This window comes from Cetorhinus maximus, unplaced genomic scaffold, assembly GCF_964194155.1.
Source record: "Cetorhinus maximus unplaced genomic scaffold, sCetMax3.hap1.1 HAP1_SCAFFOLD_2093, whole genome shotgun sequence".
Classification (NCBI taxonomy): domain Eukaryota; kingdom Metazoa; phylum Chordata; class Chondrichthyes; order Lamniformes; family Cetorhinidae; genus Cetorhinus; species Cetorhinus maximus.
This window is the reverse complement of record NW_027598033.1, coordinates 1-17277: the sequence shown is the minus strand read 5'-3', so window position 1 is coordinate 17277 and position 17277 is coordinate 1. Positions and strand designations below refer to the sequence as shown.

At 58.0% G+C, this 17277-nt stretch overlaps 1 protein-coding gene across 1 annotated transcript in view; it reads left to right on the top strand.

Moving 5' to 3' along the window:
- Positions 1-11499, top strand: part of LOC144676977 (uncharacterized) — a 36116-nt gene extending 24617 nt beyond the window's left edge. Inside the window, exons 4-6 of the mRNA XM_078537242.1 lie at positions 9551-9591; positions 10642-11012; positions 11150-11499. Coding sequence (XP_078393368.1) covers positions 9551-9591; positions 10642-10696 — 96 coding nt within the window. The 3' untranslated portion in view covers positions 10697-11012; positions 11150-11499. The remainder of the gene's footprint in view (positions 1-9550; positions 9592-10641; positions 11013-11149) is intronic.
- The last annotated feature ends 5778 nt before the right edge of the window (positions 11500-17277 follow it).

Here is a 17277-nt window from a genome sequence, read left to right as displayed (position 1 = left end):
CTCCCTATCTCTGTAACCTCCTCCAGCCCCTACAACCCTCCCTATCTCTGTAACCTCCTTCAGCCACTACACCCCTCCCTATCTCTGTAAGCGCCACCAGCCCCTACACCCATCCCTATCTCTGTAACCTCCTCCAGATACTTACAACCCTCCCTATCTCTGTAACCTCCTTCAGCCACTACACCCCTCCCTATCTCTGTAAGCGCCTCCAGCCCCTACAACCCTCCCTATCTCTGTAACCTCCTCCAGGCTCTACACCCCTCCCTATCTCTGTAACCTTCTCCAGCCCCTACACCCCTCCCTATCTCTGTAACCTCCTCCAGCCCCTACACCCCTCCCTATCTCTGTAACCTCCTCCAGCCCCTAAACCCCTCCCTATCTCTCTAACCACCTCCAGCCCCTACACCCCTCCCTATCTCTGTAACCTCTTCCAGCCCCTACACCACTCCCTATCTCTGTAATCACCTCCAGCCCCTACACCCCTCCCTATCTCTGTAACCTCCTCCAGCCCCTACACCCCTCCCTATCTCTGTAACCTCCTCCAGCCCCTTCAACCCTGCCTATCACTGTAAACTCCTCCAGCCCCTACACCCCTCCCTATCTCTGTAAACTTCTCCTGCCCCTACACCCCTCACTATCCCTGTAAACTCCTCCAGCAACTACACCCCTCCCTATCCCTGTAAACTCCTCCAGCCCCTACACCCCTCACTATCCCTGTAAATGCCTCCAGCAACTACACCCCTCCCTATCCCTGTAACCTCGTCCAGTCCCCAATCCCTCCCTATCCCTGTAACCCTCCTCCAGATACTTACACCCCTCCCTATCCCTGTACCGCTCCTCCAGATACTTACACCCCTCCCTATCCCTGTAACCTCCTCCAGCCCCTACACCCCTCCCTATCTCAGTAACCTCCTCCAGCCCATACACCCCTCCCTATGTCTGTAACCTCCTCCAGCACCTACACCCCTCCCTATCACTGTAACCTCCTCCTGCCCCTACACCCCTCCCTATCTCTGTAACCTCCTCAAGCACCTACACCCCTCCCTATCTCTGTAGCCTCCTCCAGCCCCTACACCCCTCCCTATCTCTGTAACCTCCTCCAGCCCCTACACCCCTCCCTATCTCTGTAAACTCCTCCAGCACCTACAACCCTCCCTATCTCTGTAACCTCCTTCAGGCCCTACACCCCTACCTATCTCTGTAAGCTCCTCCAGCCCCCTACACCAATCCCTATCTCTGTAACCTCCTCCAGATACGTACACCCCTCCCTATCTCTGTAACCTCCTCCAGCCCCTACACCCCTCCCTATCTCTGTAAACTCCTCCAGCACCTACAACCCTCCCTATCTCTGTAACCTCCTCCAGCCCCTAAACCCCTCCCTTTCTCTGTAACCTCCTCCAACACCTACACCCCTCCCTATCTCTGTAGCCTCCTCCAGCCCCTACACCCCTCCCTATCTCTGTAACCTCCTCCAACCCCTACACCCCTCCCTATCTCTGTAACCTCCTCCAACCCCTACAACCCTCCCTATCTCTGTAACCTCCTTCAGCCCCTACACCCCTCCCTATCTCTGTAACCTCCTCCAGACCCTACACCCCTTCGTATCTCTGTAACTTCCTCCAGCCCCTACACCCCTCCCTATCGCTGTAACCTCCTCCAACCCCTACACCCCTCCTTATTTCTCTAACCTCCTCCAGCCCCTACACCCCTACCTATCTCTGTAACTTCCTCCAGCCCCTACACCCCTCCCTATCTCTATAACATCCTCCAGCCCCTACACCCCTCCCTATCCCTGTAACCTCCCCCAGTCCCCAATCCCTCCCTATCCCTGTAACGTCCTCCAGCCCCTATACCCCTCCCTATCCCTGTAACCTCCTCCAGCCCCTACACCCCTCCCTATCTCTCTAACCTCCTCCAGCCCATATAACCCTCCCTATCTCTGCAGCCTACTCCAGCACCTACACCCCTCCCTATCTCTGTACCCTCTTCCAGCCCCTACACAACGCCCTATCTCTGTAAACTGCTCCAGCCCCTACACCCCTCCCTATCTCTGTAACCACCACCAGCCCCTACACCCCTCCCTATCTCTGTAACCTCCTCCAGATTCTTACAACCCTCCCTATCGCTGTATCCTCCTCCAGATACTAACACCCCTCCCTATCCCTGTAACCTCCCCCAGATCCCCAACACTCCTCCCTATCTCTGTAAACTCCTCCAGCTCCTACACCCCTCCCTATCTCTGTAAACTCCTCCATCCCCTACACCCCTCCCTATCCATGTAACCTCCCACAGACATTACACCTCTCCCTATCTCGGTAACCTCCTCCAGACCCTACACCCCTCCCTATCTCTGTAACCTCCTCCAGCCCCTACATCCCTCCCTATCTCTGTAACCTCCTCCAGTCCCTACAGCCCTCCCTATCTCTGTAACCTTCCTCCAGCCCCGACAAACGTCCCTATCTCTGTAACCTCCTCCAGCCCCTACACCCCTCCCTATCTCTGTAACCTCCTCCAGCCGCTACACACATCCCTATCTCTGTAACCTCCTCCAGCCCCTACACCCCTCACTATCCCTGTAAACTCATCCAGCAACTACACCCCTCCCTATCCCTGTAAACTCCTCCAACCCCTACAACCCTCCCTATCTCTGTAACCTCCTTCAGCCCCTACACCCCTCCCTATCTCTGTAACCTCCTCCAGACCCTACACCCCTTCGTATCTCTGTAACTTCCTCCAGCCCCTACACCCCTCCCTATCGCTGTAACGTCTTCCAGCCCCTATACCCCTCCCTATCCCTGTAACCTCCTCCAGCCCCTACATCCCTCCCAATCCCTGTAACCCTCCACCAGATAATTACACCCCTCCCTATCCCTGTAACCCTCCTCCAGATACTTACACCCATCCCTTTCCCTGTAACCTCCTCCAGCCCCTACATCCCTCCCTATCTCTGTAACCTCCTCCAGCCCCTACACCCCTCCCTATCTCTGTAACCTCCTCCAACACCTACACCCCTCCATGTCACTGTAAACTCCTCCAGCCCCTACACCCCACCCTATCTCTGTAACCTCCTCCAGCACCTACACCCCTCCCTATCTCTGTAGCCTCCTCCAGCCCCTACACCCCTCCCTATCTCTGTAACCTCCTCCAACCCCTACACCCCTCCCTATCTCTGTAACCTCCTCCAACTCCTACAACCCTCCCTATCTCTGTAACCTCCTTCAGCCCCTACACCCCTCCCTATCTCTGTAACCTCCTCCAGACCCTACACCCCTTCGTATCTCTGTAACTTCCTCCAGCCCCTACACCCCTCCCTATCGCTGTAACCTCCTCCAACCCCTACACCCCTCCCTATTTCTCTAACCTCCTCCAGCCCCTACACCCCTACCTATCTCTGTAACCTCCTCCAGCCCCTACACCCCTCCCTATCTCTATAACATCCTCCAGCACCTACACCCCTCCCTATCCCTGTAACCTCCCCCAGTCCCCAATCCCTCCCTATCCCTGTAACGTCCTCCAGCCCCTATACCCCTCCCTATCCCTGTAACCTCCTCCAGCCCCTACACCCCTCCCTATCTCTCTAACCTCCTCCAGCCCATATACCCCTCCCTATCTCTGCAGCCTCCTCCAGCACCTACACCCCTCCCTATCTCTGTAACCTCCTCCAGCCCCTACACCCATCCCTATCTCTGTAACCTCCTCCAGCCCCTACAAACCTCCCTATCTCTATAACCTCCTTCAGCCACTACACCCCTCCCTATCACTGTAAGCTCCTCCAGCCCCTACACCCATCCCTATCTCTTTAACCTCCTCCATATACTTAAACCCCACCCTATCTCTGTAACCTCCTCCAGGCTCTACACCCCTCCCTATCTCTGTAACCTCCTCCAGCCCCTACACCCCTCCCTATCTCTGTAACCTCCTCCAGCCCCGACACCCCTCCCTATCTCTGTAACCTCCTCCAGCCCCTACACCCCTCCCTATCTCTCTAACCTCCTCCAGCCCCTACATCCCTCCCTATCTCTGTAACCTCCTCCAGCCCCTACACCCGTCACTATCTCTGTAACCTCCTCCAGCCCCTACATCCCTCCCTATCTCTGTAACCTCCTCCAGCCGCTACACGCCTCCCTATCCCTGTAACCTCCCCCAGTCCCAAATCCCTCCCTATCCCTGTAACATCCTCCAGCCCCTACAATCCTCCCTATCCCTGTAACCTTCTCCAGCCCGTACACCCCTCCCTATATCTGTAACCTCCTCCAGCCCCTACATCCCTCCCTATCTCTGTAACCTCCTCCAGCCCCTACAACCCTCACTATCACACTAACCGCCTCCAGCCCCTACAACCCTCCCTATCTCTGTAACATCCTCCAGCCCCTACACATCTCCCTATCTCTGTAACCTCCTCCAGCCTCTACACCCCTCCCTATCTCTCTAACCTCCTCCAGCGCCTACACCCCTCCCTATCTCTGTAACCTCCTCCAGCCCCTACACCCCTCCCTATCTCTGTAACCTCCTCCAGCCGCTACACACATCCCTATCTCTGTAACCTCCTCCAGCCCCTACACCCCTCACTATCCCTGTAAACTCATCCAGCAACTACACCCCTCCCTATCCCTGTAAACTCCTCCAACCCCTACAACCCTCCCTATCTCTGTAACCTCCTTCAGCCCCTACACCCCTCCCTATCTCTGTAACCTCCTCCAGACCCTACACCCCTTCGTATCTCTGTAACTTCCTCCAGCCCCTACACCCCACCCTATCGCTGTAACGTCCTCCAGCCCCTATACCCCTCCCTATCCCTGTAACCTCCTCCAGCCCCTACACCCCTCCCTATCTCTGTAACCTCCTCCAGCCCCTATACCCCTCCCTATCCCTGTAACCTCCTCCAGCCCCTACATCCCTCCCAATCCCTGTAACCCTCCACCAGATAATTACACCCCTCCCTATCCCTGTAACCCTCCTCCAGATACTTACACCCATCCCTTTCCCTGTAACCTCCTCCAGCCCCTACATCCCTCCCTATCTCTGTAACCTCCTCCAGCCCCTACACCCCTCCCTATCTCTGTAACCTCCTCCAACACCTACACCCCTCCTTGTCACTGTAAACTCCTCCAGCCCCTACACCCCACCCTATCTCTGTAACCTCCTCCAGCACCTACACCCCTCCCTATCTCTGTAGCCTCCTCCAGCCCCTACACCCCTCCCTATCTCTGTAACCTCCTCCAACCCCTACACCCCTCCCTATCTCTGTAACCTCCTCCAGCCCCTACAACCCTCCCTATCTCTGTAACCTCCTTCAGCCCCTACACCCCTCCCTATCTCTGTAACCTCCTCCAGACCCTACACCCCTTCGTATCTCTGTAACTTCCTCCAGCCCCTACACCCCTCCCTATCGCTGTAACCTCCTCCAACCCCTACACCCCTCCCTATTTCTCTAACCTCCTCCAGCCCCTACACCCCTACCTATCTCTGTAACCTCCTCCAGCCCCTACACCCCTCCCTATCTCTATAACATCCTCCAGCCCCTACACCCCTCCCTATCCCTGTAACCTCCCCCAGTCCCCAATCCCTCCCTATCCCTGTAACGTCCTCCAGCCCCTATACCCCTCCCTATCCCTGTAACCTCCTCCAGCCCCTACACCCCTCCCTATCTCTCTAACCTCCTCCAGCCCATATACCCCTCCCTATCTCTGCAGCCTCCTCCAGCACCTACACCCCTCCCTATCTCTGTAACCTCCTCCAGCCCCTACACCCATCCCTATCTCTGTAACCTCCTCCAGCCCCTACAAACCTCCCTATCTCTATAACCTCCTTCAGCCACTACACCCCTCCCTATCACTGTAAGCTCCTCCAGCCCCTACACCCATCCCTATCTCTGTAACCTCCTCCATATACTTAAACCCCACCCTATCTCTGTAACCTCCTCCAGGCTCTACACCCCTCCCTATCTCTGTAACCTCCTCCAGCCCCTACACCCCTCCCTATCTCTGTAACCTCCTCCAGCCCCGACACCCCTCCCTATCTCTGTAACCTCCTCCAGCCCCTACACCCCTCCCTATCTCTCTAACCTCCTCCAGCCCCTACATCCCTCCCTATCTCTGTAACCTCCTCCAGCCCCTACACCCGTCACTATCTCTGTAACCTCCTCCAGCCCCTACACCCCTCCCTATCTCTGTAACCTCCTCCAGCCGCTACACGCCTCCCTATCCCTGTAACCTCCCCCAGTCCCAAATCCCTCCCTATCCCTGTAACATCCTCCAGCCCCTACAATCCTCCCTATCCCTGTAACCTTCTCCAGCCCGTACACCCCTCCTTATATCTGTAACCTCCTCCAGCCCCTACATCCCTCCCTATCTCTGTAACCTCCTCCAGCCCCTACAACCCTCACTATCACACTAACCGCCTCCAGCCCCTACAACCCTCCCTATCTCTGTAACATCCTCCAGCCCCTACACATCTCCCTATCTCTGTAACCTCCTCCAGCCTCTACACCCCTCCCTATCTCTCTAACCTCCTCCAGCCCCTACACCCCTCCCTATCTCTGTAACCTCCTCCAGCCCCTACACCCCTCCCTATCTCTGTACCCTCCTCCAGCCCCTACACAACTCCCTATCTCTGTAACCTGCTCCAGCCCCTACACCCCTCCCTATCTCTGTAACCACCACCAGCCCCTACACCCCTCCCTATCTCTGTAACCTCCTCCAGATTCTTACACCCCTCCCTATCGCTGTAACCTCCTCCAGCCTCTACACCCCTCCCTATCTCTGTATCCTCCTCCAGATACTAACACCCCTCTCTATCTCTGCAGCCTCCTCCAGCACCTACACCCCTCCCTATCTCTGTAACCTCCTCCAGCCCCTACACCCCTCCCTATCTCTGTAACCTCCTCCAGCCCCTACAAACCTTCCTATCTCTGTAACCTCCTTCAGCCACTACACCCCTCCCTATCACTGTAAGCTCCTCCAGCCCCTACACCCCTCCCTATCTCTGTAACCTCCTCCAGGCTCTACACCCCTCCCTATCTCTGTAACCTCCTCCAGCCCCTACACCCCTCCCTATCTCTGTAACCTCCTCCAGCCACTACACCCCTCCCTATCGCTGTAACCTCCTCCAGCCCCTACACCCCTCCCTATCTCTGTAAACTCTTCCAGCCCCTACACCCCTCCCTATCTCTCTAACCTCCTCCAGCCCCTACACCCCTCCCTATCTCTGTAACCTCCTCCAGCCCCTACATACCTCCCTATCTCCGTAACCTCCTCCAGCCCCTACACCCCTCCCTATCTCTGTAACCTCCTCCAGCACCTACACCCCTCCCTATCCCTGTAACCTCCCCCAGTCCCCAATCCCTCCCTATCCCTGTAACCTCCTCCAGCCCCTATACCCCGCCCTATCCCTGTAACCTTCTCAGGCCCCTACACCCCTCCCTATCTCTGTAACCTCCTCCAGATACTTACACCCCTTCCTATCTCTGTAACCTCCTCCAGCTCCTACACCCCTCCCTATCTCTGTAACCTCCTCCAGCCCCTACAACCCTCCCTATCTCTGTATCCTCCTCCAGCCCCTACACTCCTCCCTATCTCTGTAACCTCCTCCAGCCCCTACAACCCTCCCTATCTCTGTAACCTCCTCCAGCTCCTACACCCCTCCCTATCTCTGTAACCTCCTCCAGCCCCTACAACCCTCCCTATCTCTGTATCCTCCTCCAGCCCCTACACTCCTCCCTATATCTGTAACCTCCTCCAGCACCTACACCCCTCCCTATCTCTGTAACCTCCTCCAGCCCTTACACTCCTCCCTATCTCTGTAACCTCCTCCAGATACTTATACCACTCCCTATCCCTGTAACCTCCTCCAGCCCCTATTTCCCTCCCTATCCCTGTAACCTCCTCCAAGCCATACAACCCTCCCTATCCCTGTAACCTCCTCCAGCCCCTACACTCCTCCCTATATCTGTAACCTCCTCCAGCCCCTACACCCCTCCCTATCTCTGTAACCTCCTCCAGCCCCTACACCCCTCCCTATCTCTGTTACCTCCTCCAGCCCCTACAACCTTCCCTATCTCTGTAACCTCCTCCAGCCCCTACACCCCTCCCTATCTCTGTAACCTCCTCCAGCACCTACACCCCTCCCTATCTCTGTAACCTCCTCCAGCCCCTACAACCCTCCCTATCTCTGTAACCTCCTCCAGCCCCTACAGCCCTCCCTTTCTCTGTAACCTCCTCCAGCCCCTACACCCCTCCCTATCTCTGTAACCTCCTCCAGACCTTACACCCATCCCTATCTCTGTAACCTCCTCCAGCCCCTACACCCCTCCCTATCTCTGTAACCTCCTATCACCCTCCGCGATCTCGGCACTCCTCCAATTCCGGCCTCTCGAGCGTTCCCCGATTCCCATCACTCCGCCATTGACTTCCAGGCCTTCTGCTGCCTGGGGACCTGAACTCTGAAATTCTCTCCCTGAACCTCTCCACCTCTCCCTCTATCCCTCTCTCCACCTCTCTCTCTCTGTCTCACTCCCTCTCTTTTGCACTCTCTCTCTCTCTCTCTCTCTCGCTGTTTCTCTCTCTCTCACACTGTTTCTCTCTTTCTCATTCTCTCTCTGATTCTCCACCACACTCATTCTCTCTCTCTCCCTCTCCTTTCCTCTCTCGCTCTCTCTCTCCACCACACACTCTCGGTTTCTATCTCTCTCTCTCTCTCTCGGTGCCACTCTCTCTCCCTCTCTGTGTTTGTGTGTGTCTCTCCCTCTGACTCTCTCTCTCTCTGTCTCTCCCTCTGTGTCTCTCTCTCTCTCTCTCTCTCTGTCTCTCTCTCTCTGTCACTCTCTCTCTGTCTCTCTCTCTCTCTCTGTCACTCTCTCTGTCTCTCACTCTCTCTCTGTCACTCTCTCTCTGTCACTCTCTCTGTCACTCTCTCTCTGTATCTGTCTCTCTCTCCTCCTTTAAGATGCTCCTTGTACTGATCTCTGTGTCTGAGCTTTTGGTTACCTGTCCCTAGTATCTCCCTGTGTGACTCGGTCTTCGATTTTGTTTGATAAATTACCTGAGAAGTTCCGGGACTGTTGATCGCATTAAACATGCAATACAGAGCCACGGTGATATTCGACCAGCAGACAACAGCTGCAGGCCTTTCGGCCACTCCCGCCTGTACTAGCTGCTGCTGCCCTGGGAGGGAATCACATCTCACCCTTCAGTACAAGTGTGAAAAAGACAGGGACGATTGGAGGGAAACGTGCCACACATTATTTCATCGCTCTCCCATCCTCCTCACTAGCAAATGATGGCAGTGCAGGGGGGCACACGCATTCAATTCACAATCGGCAATTCGACCATGGAAGGCATCGCACATCCAAACAAATGCCAGCTCTTGCCTCACGACGGGGTGGGGGTGTGAGGGAGTGCCGCAGTACAGTGCGGCAGTGGAGACCGGTCACCTCCTCCAGGATGGTACTGAGGGCAACTGGGTCTGGCCGTCAAATGGCCAGGGGGAGAGACAGACAGCCATGGAGCAGATGGCCAAACACACTTTTAAAATAAATGTGCTTTGCCTTCAGGAACTCGAGGACCCTGTGACTGCAGAGAATAATGGGAACAGGTGAGAGAAACTTTAACATTCAACCAACCCACTGAATGATCGAGCAACAGATACCCGGGAGGGAGTTACAGACTGGAATCTAATCGAGGGGTTCGGGGTGGTTTATATATAGAATAACAGATACCCGGGAGTGAGTTACAGACTGGAATCTAATCGAGGGGTTCGGGGAGGTTTATATATTGAATAACAGATACCCGGGAGTGGGTTACAGACTGGAATCTAATCGAGGGGTTCGGGGTGGTTTATATATAGAATAACAGAGACGCGGGAGTGAGTTACAGACTGGAATCTAATCGAGGGGTTCGGGGTGGTTTATATATAGAATAACAGAGACGCGGGAGTGAGTTACAGACTGGAATCTAATCGAGGGGTTCGGGGTGGTTTATATATAGAATAACAGAAACCCGGGAGTGAGTTACAGACTGGAATCTAATCGAGGGGTTCGGGGTGGTTTATATATAGAATAACAGATACCCGGGAGTGAGTTACAGACTGGAATCTAATCGAGGGGTTCGGGGAGGTTTATATATAGAATAACAGATACCCGGGAGTGAGTTACAGACTGGAATCTAATCGAGGGGTTCGGGGTGGTTTATATATAGAATAACAGATACCCGGGAGTGAGTTACAGACTGGAATCTAATCGAGGGGTTCGGGGTGGTTTATATATAGAATAACAGAGACGCGGGAGTGAGTTACAGACTGGAATCTAATCGAGGGGTTCGGGGTGGTTTATATATAGAATAACAGATACCCGGGAGTGAGTTACAGACTGGAATTTAATCGAGGGGTTCGGGTGGTTTATATATAGAATAACAGATACCCGGGAGTGAGTTACAGACTGGAATCTAATCGAGGGGTTCAGGGTGGTTTATATATAGAATAACAGATACCCGGGAGTGAGTTACAGACTGGAATCTAATCGAGGGGTTCGGGGTGGTTTATATATAGAATAACAGATACTCGGGAGTGAGTTACAGACTGGAAACTAGACGGATGTTGTACCTGTGTGTTATATTCGGTATTGATCTGCATGTTCCCTTTTCCTAGTTACCATCTCGTTTTCGAGGATTCCAATATCTCGGATTGGGTCCCGGATTACTAGAGGCTGTGGAATGCTCTCTCGGCCAGTCCCCAGTTTCCTGATTGTTGAATAATCTCCCCCGGCTTCTCTCTAACCCGCACCTTCCATGTCAGAGATGTTACTTAATGAATGTGGATTGACCGGAGATAACCCGCTGTGCAGTTTTACACAATCCCTCATCAGCATCAAATCTTCAAACCTCACCTGACCTTTACTCTGTATCTAACCCCGTGCTGTACCTGTCCTGGGAGTGTTTGATGGGGACGGTGTAGAGGGAGCTTTACTCTGTATCTAACCCCGTGCTGTACCTGTCCTGGGAGTGTTTGATGGGGACGGTGTAGAGGGAGCTTTACTCTGTATCTAACCCCGGGCTGTACCTGTCCTGGGGGTGTTTGATGGGGACAGTGTAGAGGGAGCTTTACTCTGTATCTAACCCCGTGCTGTACCTGTCCTGGGAGTGTTTGATGGGGACAGTGTAGAGGGAGCTTTACTCTGTATCTAACCCCGTGCTGTACCTGTCCTGGGAGTGTTTGATGGGGAGGGTGTAGAGGGAGCTTTACTCTGTATCTAACCCCGTGCTGTACCTGTCCTGGGAGTGTTTGATGGGGACAGTGTAGAGGGAGCTTTACTCTGTATCTAACCCCGTGCTGTACCTGTCCTGGGAGTGTTTGATGGGGACAGTGTAGAGGGAGCTTTACTCTGTATCTAACCCCGTGCTGTACCTGCCCTGTGAGTGTTTGATGGGCACTGTTCCCTATTTCTGAAGATTTTGCCTCTCTGCTCATCCCTTATCCTTGATGTTTTCAAATAAAGTGACCGTGTCTAAATCTCTGCCTGCCTGTGTTTTTGTCTAGCCGTGCCTGTCTGAGTGAGAGTGCGGACTGGCTAAACCCAGGAGCAGCTCACTCCTGCTCGCAGCTGATGCCCCACATGGTCAAAGAGCCAGTCCTGTTGGAAAATGGAGATGCACCCTTCAGTCCCTGTCTCATACAATGCATACTTTTATATATGTTCCCACTCCCTCCAGGACTTTCACCCTCCCTCTCTCCCTACCTCCTCCACTTTCACCCTTGCTCTCTCCCTCCTGCACTTCCACACTCCCTCCCTCCCCTCCCGCACTTCTACACTCCCTCCCTCCCTCCTGCACTTCCACACTCCCTCCCTCCCTCCTGCACTTCCACACTACCTCTCTCCCCGTCCCGCACTTCCACACTCCATCCCTCCCCTCCCCTCCGGCACTTCCACACTCCCTCCCTCCCGCACTTCCACACTCCCTCCCTCCCTCCCTCCCGCACTTCCACACTCCCTCCCTCCCTCCCTCCCGCACTTCCACACTCCCTCCCTCCCTCCAGCACCTCCACACTCCCACCCTCCCTCCCTCCTGCACTTCCACACTCCCTCCCTCCTGCACTTCCACACTCCCTCTCCCCCCGTCCCGCACTTCCACACTCCCTCCCTCCCCTCCCCTCCTGCACTTCCACACTCCCTCCCTCCCTCCTGCACTTCCACACTCCCTCCCTCCCGCACTTCCACACTCCCTCCCTCAACCTCCTGCACTTCCACACTCCCTCCCTCCCTCCTGCACTTCCACACTCCCTCCCTCCCCTCCCGCACTTCCACACTCCCTCCCTCCCTCCCGCACTTCCACACTCCCTCTCTCCCCTCCCTCCTGCACTTCCACACTCCCTCCCTCCCTCCCTCCCAAACTTCCACACTCCCTCCCTCACTCCCGCACTTCCACACTCCCTCCTTCCCTCCCTCCTGCACATCCACACTTCCTCCCTCCCTCCCTCCTCCACTTCCACATTCCCTCCCTCCCTCCTGCACTTTCACACTCCCTCCCTCCCCTCCTGCACTTCCACACTCCCTCCCTCCCCACCCGCACTTCCACACTCCCTCCCTCCCCTCCCTCACTTCCACACTCCCTCCCACCCTCCAGCACTTCCACACTCCCTCCTCCCTGCACTTCCACACTCCCTCCATCCCTCCCGCACTTCCACACTCCCTCCCTCCCTCCCGCACTTCCACACTCCCTCCCTCCCTCCCTCCCTCCCGCAATTCCACACTCCCTCCCTCCGTCCCGCACTTCCACACTCCCTCCCTCCCTTCCACACTCCCTCCCTCCCTCCCGCACATCCACACTCCCTCCCTCCCTCCCGCACTTCCACACTCCCTCCTCCCTCCTGCACTTCCAAAACCCCTCCCTCCCGCACTTCCACACTCCCTCCCTCCCTCCTGCACTTCCACACTCCCTCCTCCCTCCTGCACTTCCACACTCCCTCCCTCCCTCCCGCACTTCCAAACTCCCTGCCTCCCTCCCGCACTTCCACACTCCCTCCCTCCCTCCCGCACTTCCACACTCCCTCCCTCCCTCACGCACTTCCACACTCCCTCCCTCCCTCACGCACTTCCACACTCCCTCCCTCCCTCCTGCACTTCCACACTCCCTCTCTCCCCTCCTGCACTTCCACACTCCCTCCTACACATCCACACTCCCTCCCTCCCTCCGGCACTTCCACACTCCCTCCCTCCCCTCCCGCACTTCCACACTCCCTCCCACCCTCCGGCACTTCCACACTCCCTCCCTCCCTCCCGCACTTCCACACTCCCTCTCTCCCCTCCCGCAGTTCCACACTCCCTCCCTCCCTCACGCACTTCCACACTCCCTCCCTCCCTCCCGCACTTCCACACTCCCTCCCTCCCTCCTGCACATCCACACTCCCTCTCTCCCCTCCTGCACTTCCACACTCCCTCCCTCCCTCCTAAACATCCACACTCCCTCCCTCCCTCCTGCACTTCCACATTCCCTCTCTCCCCTCCCGCACTTCCATACTCCCTCCCTCCTCTCCCGCACTTCCACACTCCCTCCCTCCCCTCCCGCACATCCACACTCCCTCCCTCCCCTCCCGCACTTCCACACACCCTCCCTCCCCTCCTGCACTTCCACACTCCCTCCCTCCCCCTCCCGCACTTCCACACTCCCTCCCACCTGCACTTCCGCACTCCCTCCCTACCTCCGGCACTTCCACACTCCCTCCCTCCCTCCCTCCCGCAATTCCACATTCCCTCCCTCCCTCCCTCCCGCACTTCCACACTCCCTCCTTCCCTCCTGCACTTCCACACTTCCTCCCTCCCCATTCCGCACTTCCACACTCCCTCCCTCCCTCCGGCACTTCCACACTCCCTCCCTCCCTCCGGCACTTCCACACTCCCTCCCTCTCTCCGGCACTTCCACACTCCCTCCCTCCCTCCGGCACATCCACACTCCCTCCCTCCCGCACTTCCACACTCCCTCCCTCCCTCCTGCACTTCCACACTCCCTCCCTTCCACTCCCGCACTTCCACACTCCCTCCCTCCCTCCCTCCCACACTTCCACACTCCCTCCCTCCCTCCTGCACTTCCACACTCCCTCCCTCCCCCTCCCGCACTTCCACACTCCCTCCTGCACTTCCACACTCCCTCCCTCCCCCTCCTGCACTTCCACACTCCCTCCCTCCCCCTCCCGCACTTCCACACTCCCTCCCGCACTTCCACACTCCCTCCCTCCCTCCCTCCTGCACTTCCACACTGCCTCCCTCCCCCTCCCGCACTTCCACACTCCTTCCCTCCCTCCCTCCTGCACTTCAACACTCCCTCCCTCCCCCTCCCGCACTTCCACACTCCCTCCCTCCACCCCCGCACTTCCACACTCCCTCCCTACCTTCCGCACTTCCACACTCCCTCCCTCCCACCCGCACTTCCACACTCCCTCCCTCCTTCCTGCACTTCCACACTCCCTCCCTCCCCCTCCCGCACTTCCACACTCCCTCCCTCCCTCCCTCCCGCACTTCCACACTCCCTCCCTCCTGCACTTCCACACTCCCTCCCTCCCCCTCCCGCACTTCCACACTCCCTCCTGCACTTCCAGACTCCCTCCCTCGCCCTCCCGCACTTCCACACTCCCTCCCTCCCCCTCCCGCACTTCCACACTCCCTCCCTCCCTCCCTCCTTCCCGCACTTCCACACTCCCTCCCTCCCTCCCTCCTGCACTTCCACACTCCCTCCCTCCCCCCCCGCACTTCCACACTCCCTCCCTCCTGCACTTCCACACTCCCTCCGTCCCCCTCCCGCACTTCCACACTCCCTCCCTCCCCCTCCCGCACTTCCACACTCCCTCCTTCCCTCCTGCACTTCCACACTTCCTCCCTCCCCATTCCGCACTTCCACACTCCCTCCCTCCCTCCGGCACTTCCACACTCCCTCCCTCCCTCCGGCACTTCCACACTCCCTCCCTCTCTCCGGCACTTCCACACTCCCTCCCTCCCTCCGGCACATCCACACTCCCTCCCTCCCGCACTTCCACACTCCCTCCCTCCCTCCTGCACTTCCACACTCCCTCCCTTCCACTCCCGCACTTCCACACTCCCTCCCTCCCTCCCTCCCACACTTCCACACTCCCTCCCTCCCTCCTGCACTTCCACACTCCCTCCCTCCCCCTCCCGCACTTCCACACTCCCTCCTGCACTTCCACACTCCCTCCCTCCCCCTCCTGCACTTCCACACTCCCTCCCTCCCCCTCCCGCACTTCCACACTACCTCCCTCCCTCCCGCACTTCCACACTCCCTCCCTCCCGCACTTCCACACTCCCTCCCTCCCTCCTGCACTTCCACACTTCCTCCCTCCCCATTCCGCACTTCCACACTCCCTCCCTCCCTCCGGCACTTCCACACTCCCTCCCTCCCTCCGGCACTTCCACACTCCCTCCCTCTCTCCGGCACTTCCACACTCCCTCCCTCCCTCCGGCACATCCACACTCCCTCCCTCCCGCACTTCCACACTCCCTCCCTCCCTCCTGCACTTCCACACTCCCTCCCTTCCACTCCCGCACTTCCACACTCCCTCCCTCCCACACTTCCACACTCCCTCCCTCCCTCCTGCACTTCCACACCCTCCCTCCCTCCCCTCCCGCACTTCCACACTCCCTCCTGCACTTCCACACTCCCTCCCTCCCCCTCCTGCACTTCCACACTCCCTCCCTCCCCCTCCCGCACTTCCACACTCCCTCCCTCCCTCCCTCCCGCACTTCCACACTCCCTCCCTCCCTCCCTCCTGCACTTCCACACTGCCTCCCTCCCCCTCCCGCACTTCCACACTCCTTCCCTCCCTCCCTCCTGCACTTCCACACTCCCTCCCTCCCCCTCCCGCACTTCCACACTCCCTCCCTCCCCCCCCGCACTTCCACACTCCCTCCCTACCTTCCGCACTTCCACACTCCCTCCCTCCCACCCGCACTTCCACACTCCCTCCCTCCTTCCTGCACTTCCACACTCCCTCCCTCCCCCTCCCGCACTTCCACACTCCCTCCCTCCCTCCCTCCCGCACTTCCACACTCCCTCCCTCCTGCACTTCCACACTCCCTCCCTCCCTCCCTCCCGCACTTCCACACTCCCTCCCTCCTGCACTTCCACACTCCCTCCCTCCCCCTCCCGCACTTCCACACTCCCTCCTGCACTTCCAGACTCCCTCCCTCGCCCTCCCGCACTTCCACACTCCCTCCCTCCCCCTCCCGCACTTCCACACTCCCTCCCTCCCTCCCTCCTTCCCGCACTTCCACACTCCCTCCCTCCCTCCCTCCTGCACTTCCACACTCCCTCCCTCCCCCTCCCGCACTTCCACACTCCCTCCCTCCTGCACTTCCACACTCCCTCCGTCCCCCTCCCGCACTTCCACACTCCCTCCCTCCCCCTCCCGCACTTCCACACTCCCTCCCTCCCTCCTTCCCGCACTTCCACACTCCCTCCCTCCCTCCCTCCTGCACTTCCACACTCCCTCCCTCCCCCTCCCGCACTTCCACACTCCCTCCCTCCCTCCCTCCTGCACTTCCACACTCCCTCCGTCCCCCGCCCGCACTTCCACACTCCCTCCCTCCTTCCCGCACTTCCACACTCCCTCCCTCCCTCCCGCACTTCCACACTCCCTCCCTCCCTCCCGCACTTCCACACTCCCTCCCTCCCTCCCTCCCTCCCGCACTTCCACACTCCCTCCCTCCCTCCCTCCTGCACTTCCACACTCCCTCCCTCCCCTCCCGCACTTCCACACTCCCTCCCTCCCGCACTTCAACATTCCCTCCCTCCTGCACTTCCACATTCCCTCCCTCCCACCCACCCCTCCCGCACTTCCACACTCTCTCCCTCCTTACTGAACTTCCACACTCCCTCCCTCCCTCCTGCACTTCCATACTCTGTCCCTCCCCTCCCGCACTTCCACACTCCCTGCCTCCCTCCCGCACTTCCACACTCCCTCCCTCCCTCCTGCACTTCCACACTACCTCCCTCCCTCCCTCCTGCACTTCCACACTCCCTCCCTCCCCTCCCGTACTTCCACACTTCCACACTCCATCCATCCCTCCCTCCCTCCCGCACTTCCACACTCCCTCCCTCTCTCCCTCCCGCACTTCCACACTCCCTCCCTCCCACCCCTCCCGCACTTCCACACTCCCTCCCGCCCACCCTCCCTCCTGCACTTCCACACTCACTCCCTCCCCTCCCGCACTTCCAAACTCCCTCCCTCCCTCCCGCACTTCCACACTCCCTCCCTCCCTACTGAACTTCCACACTCCCT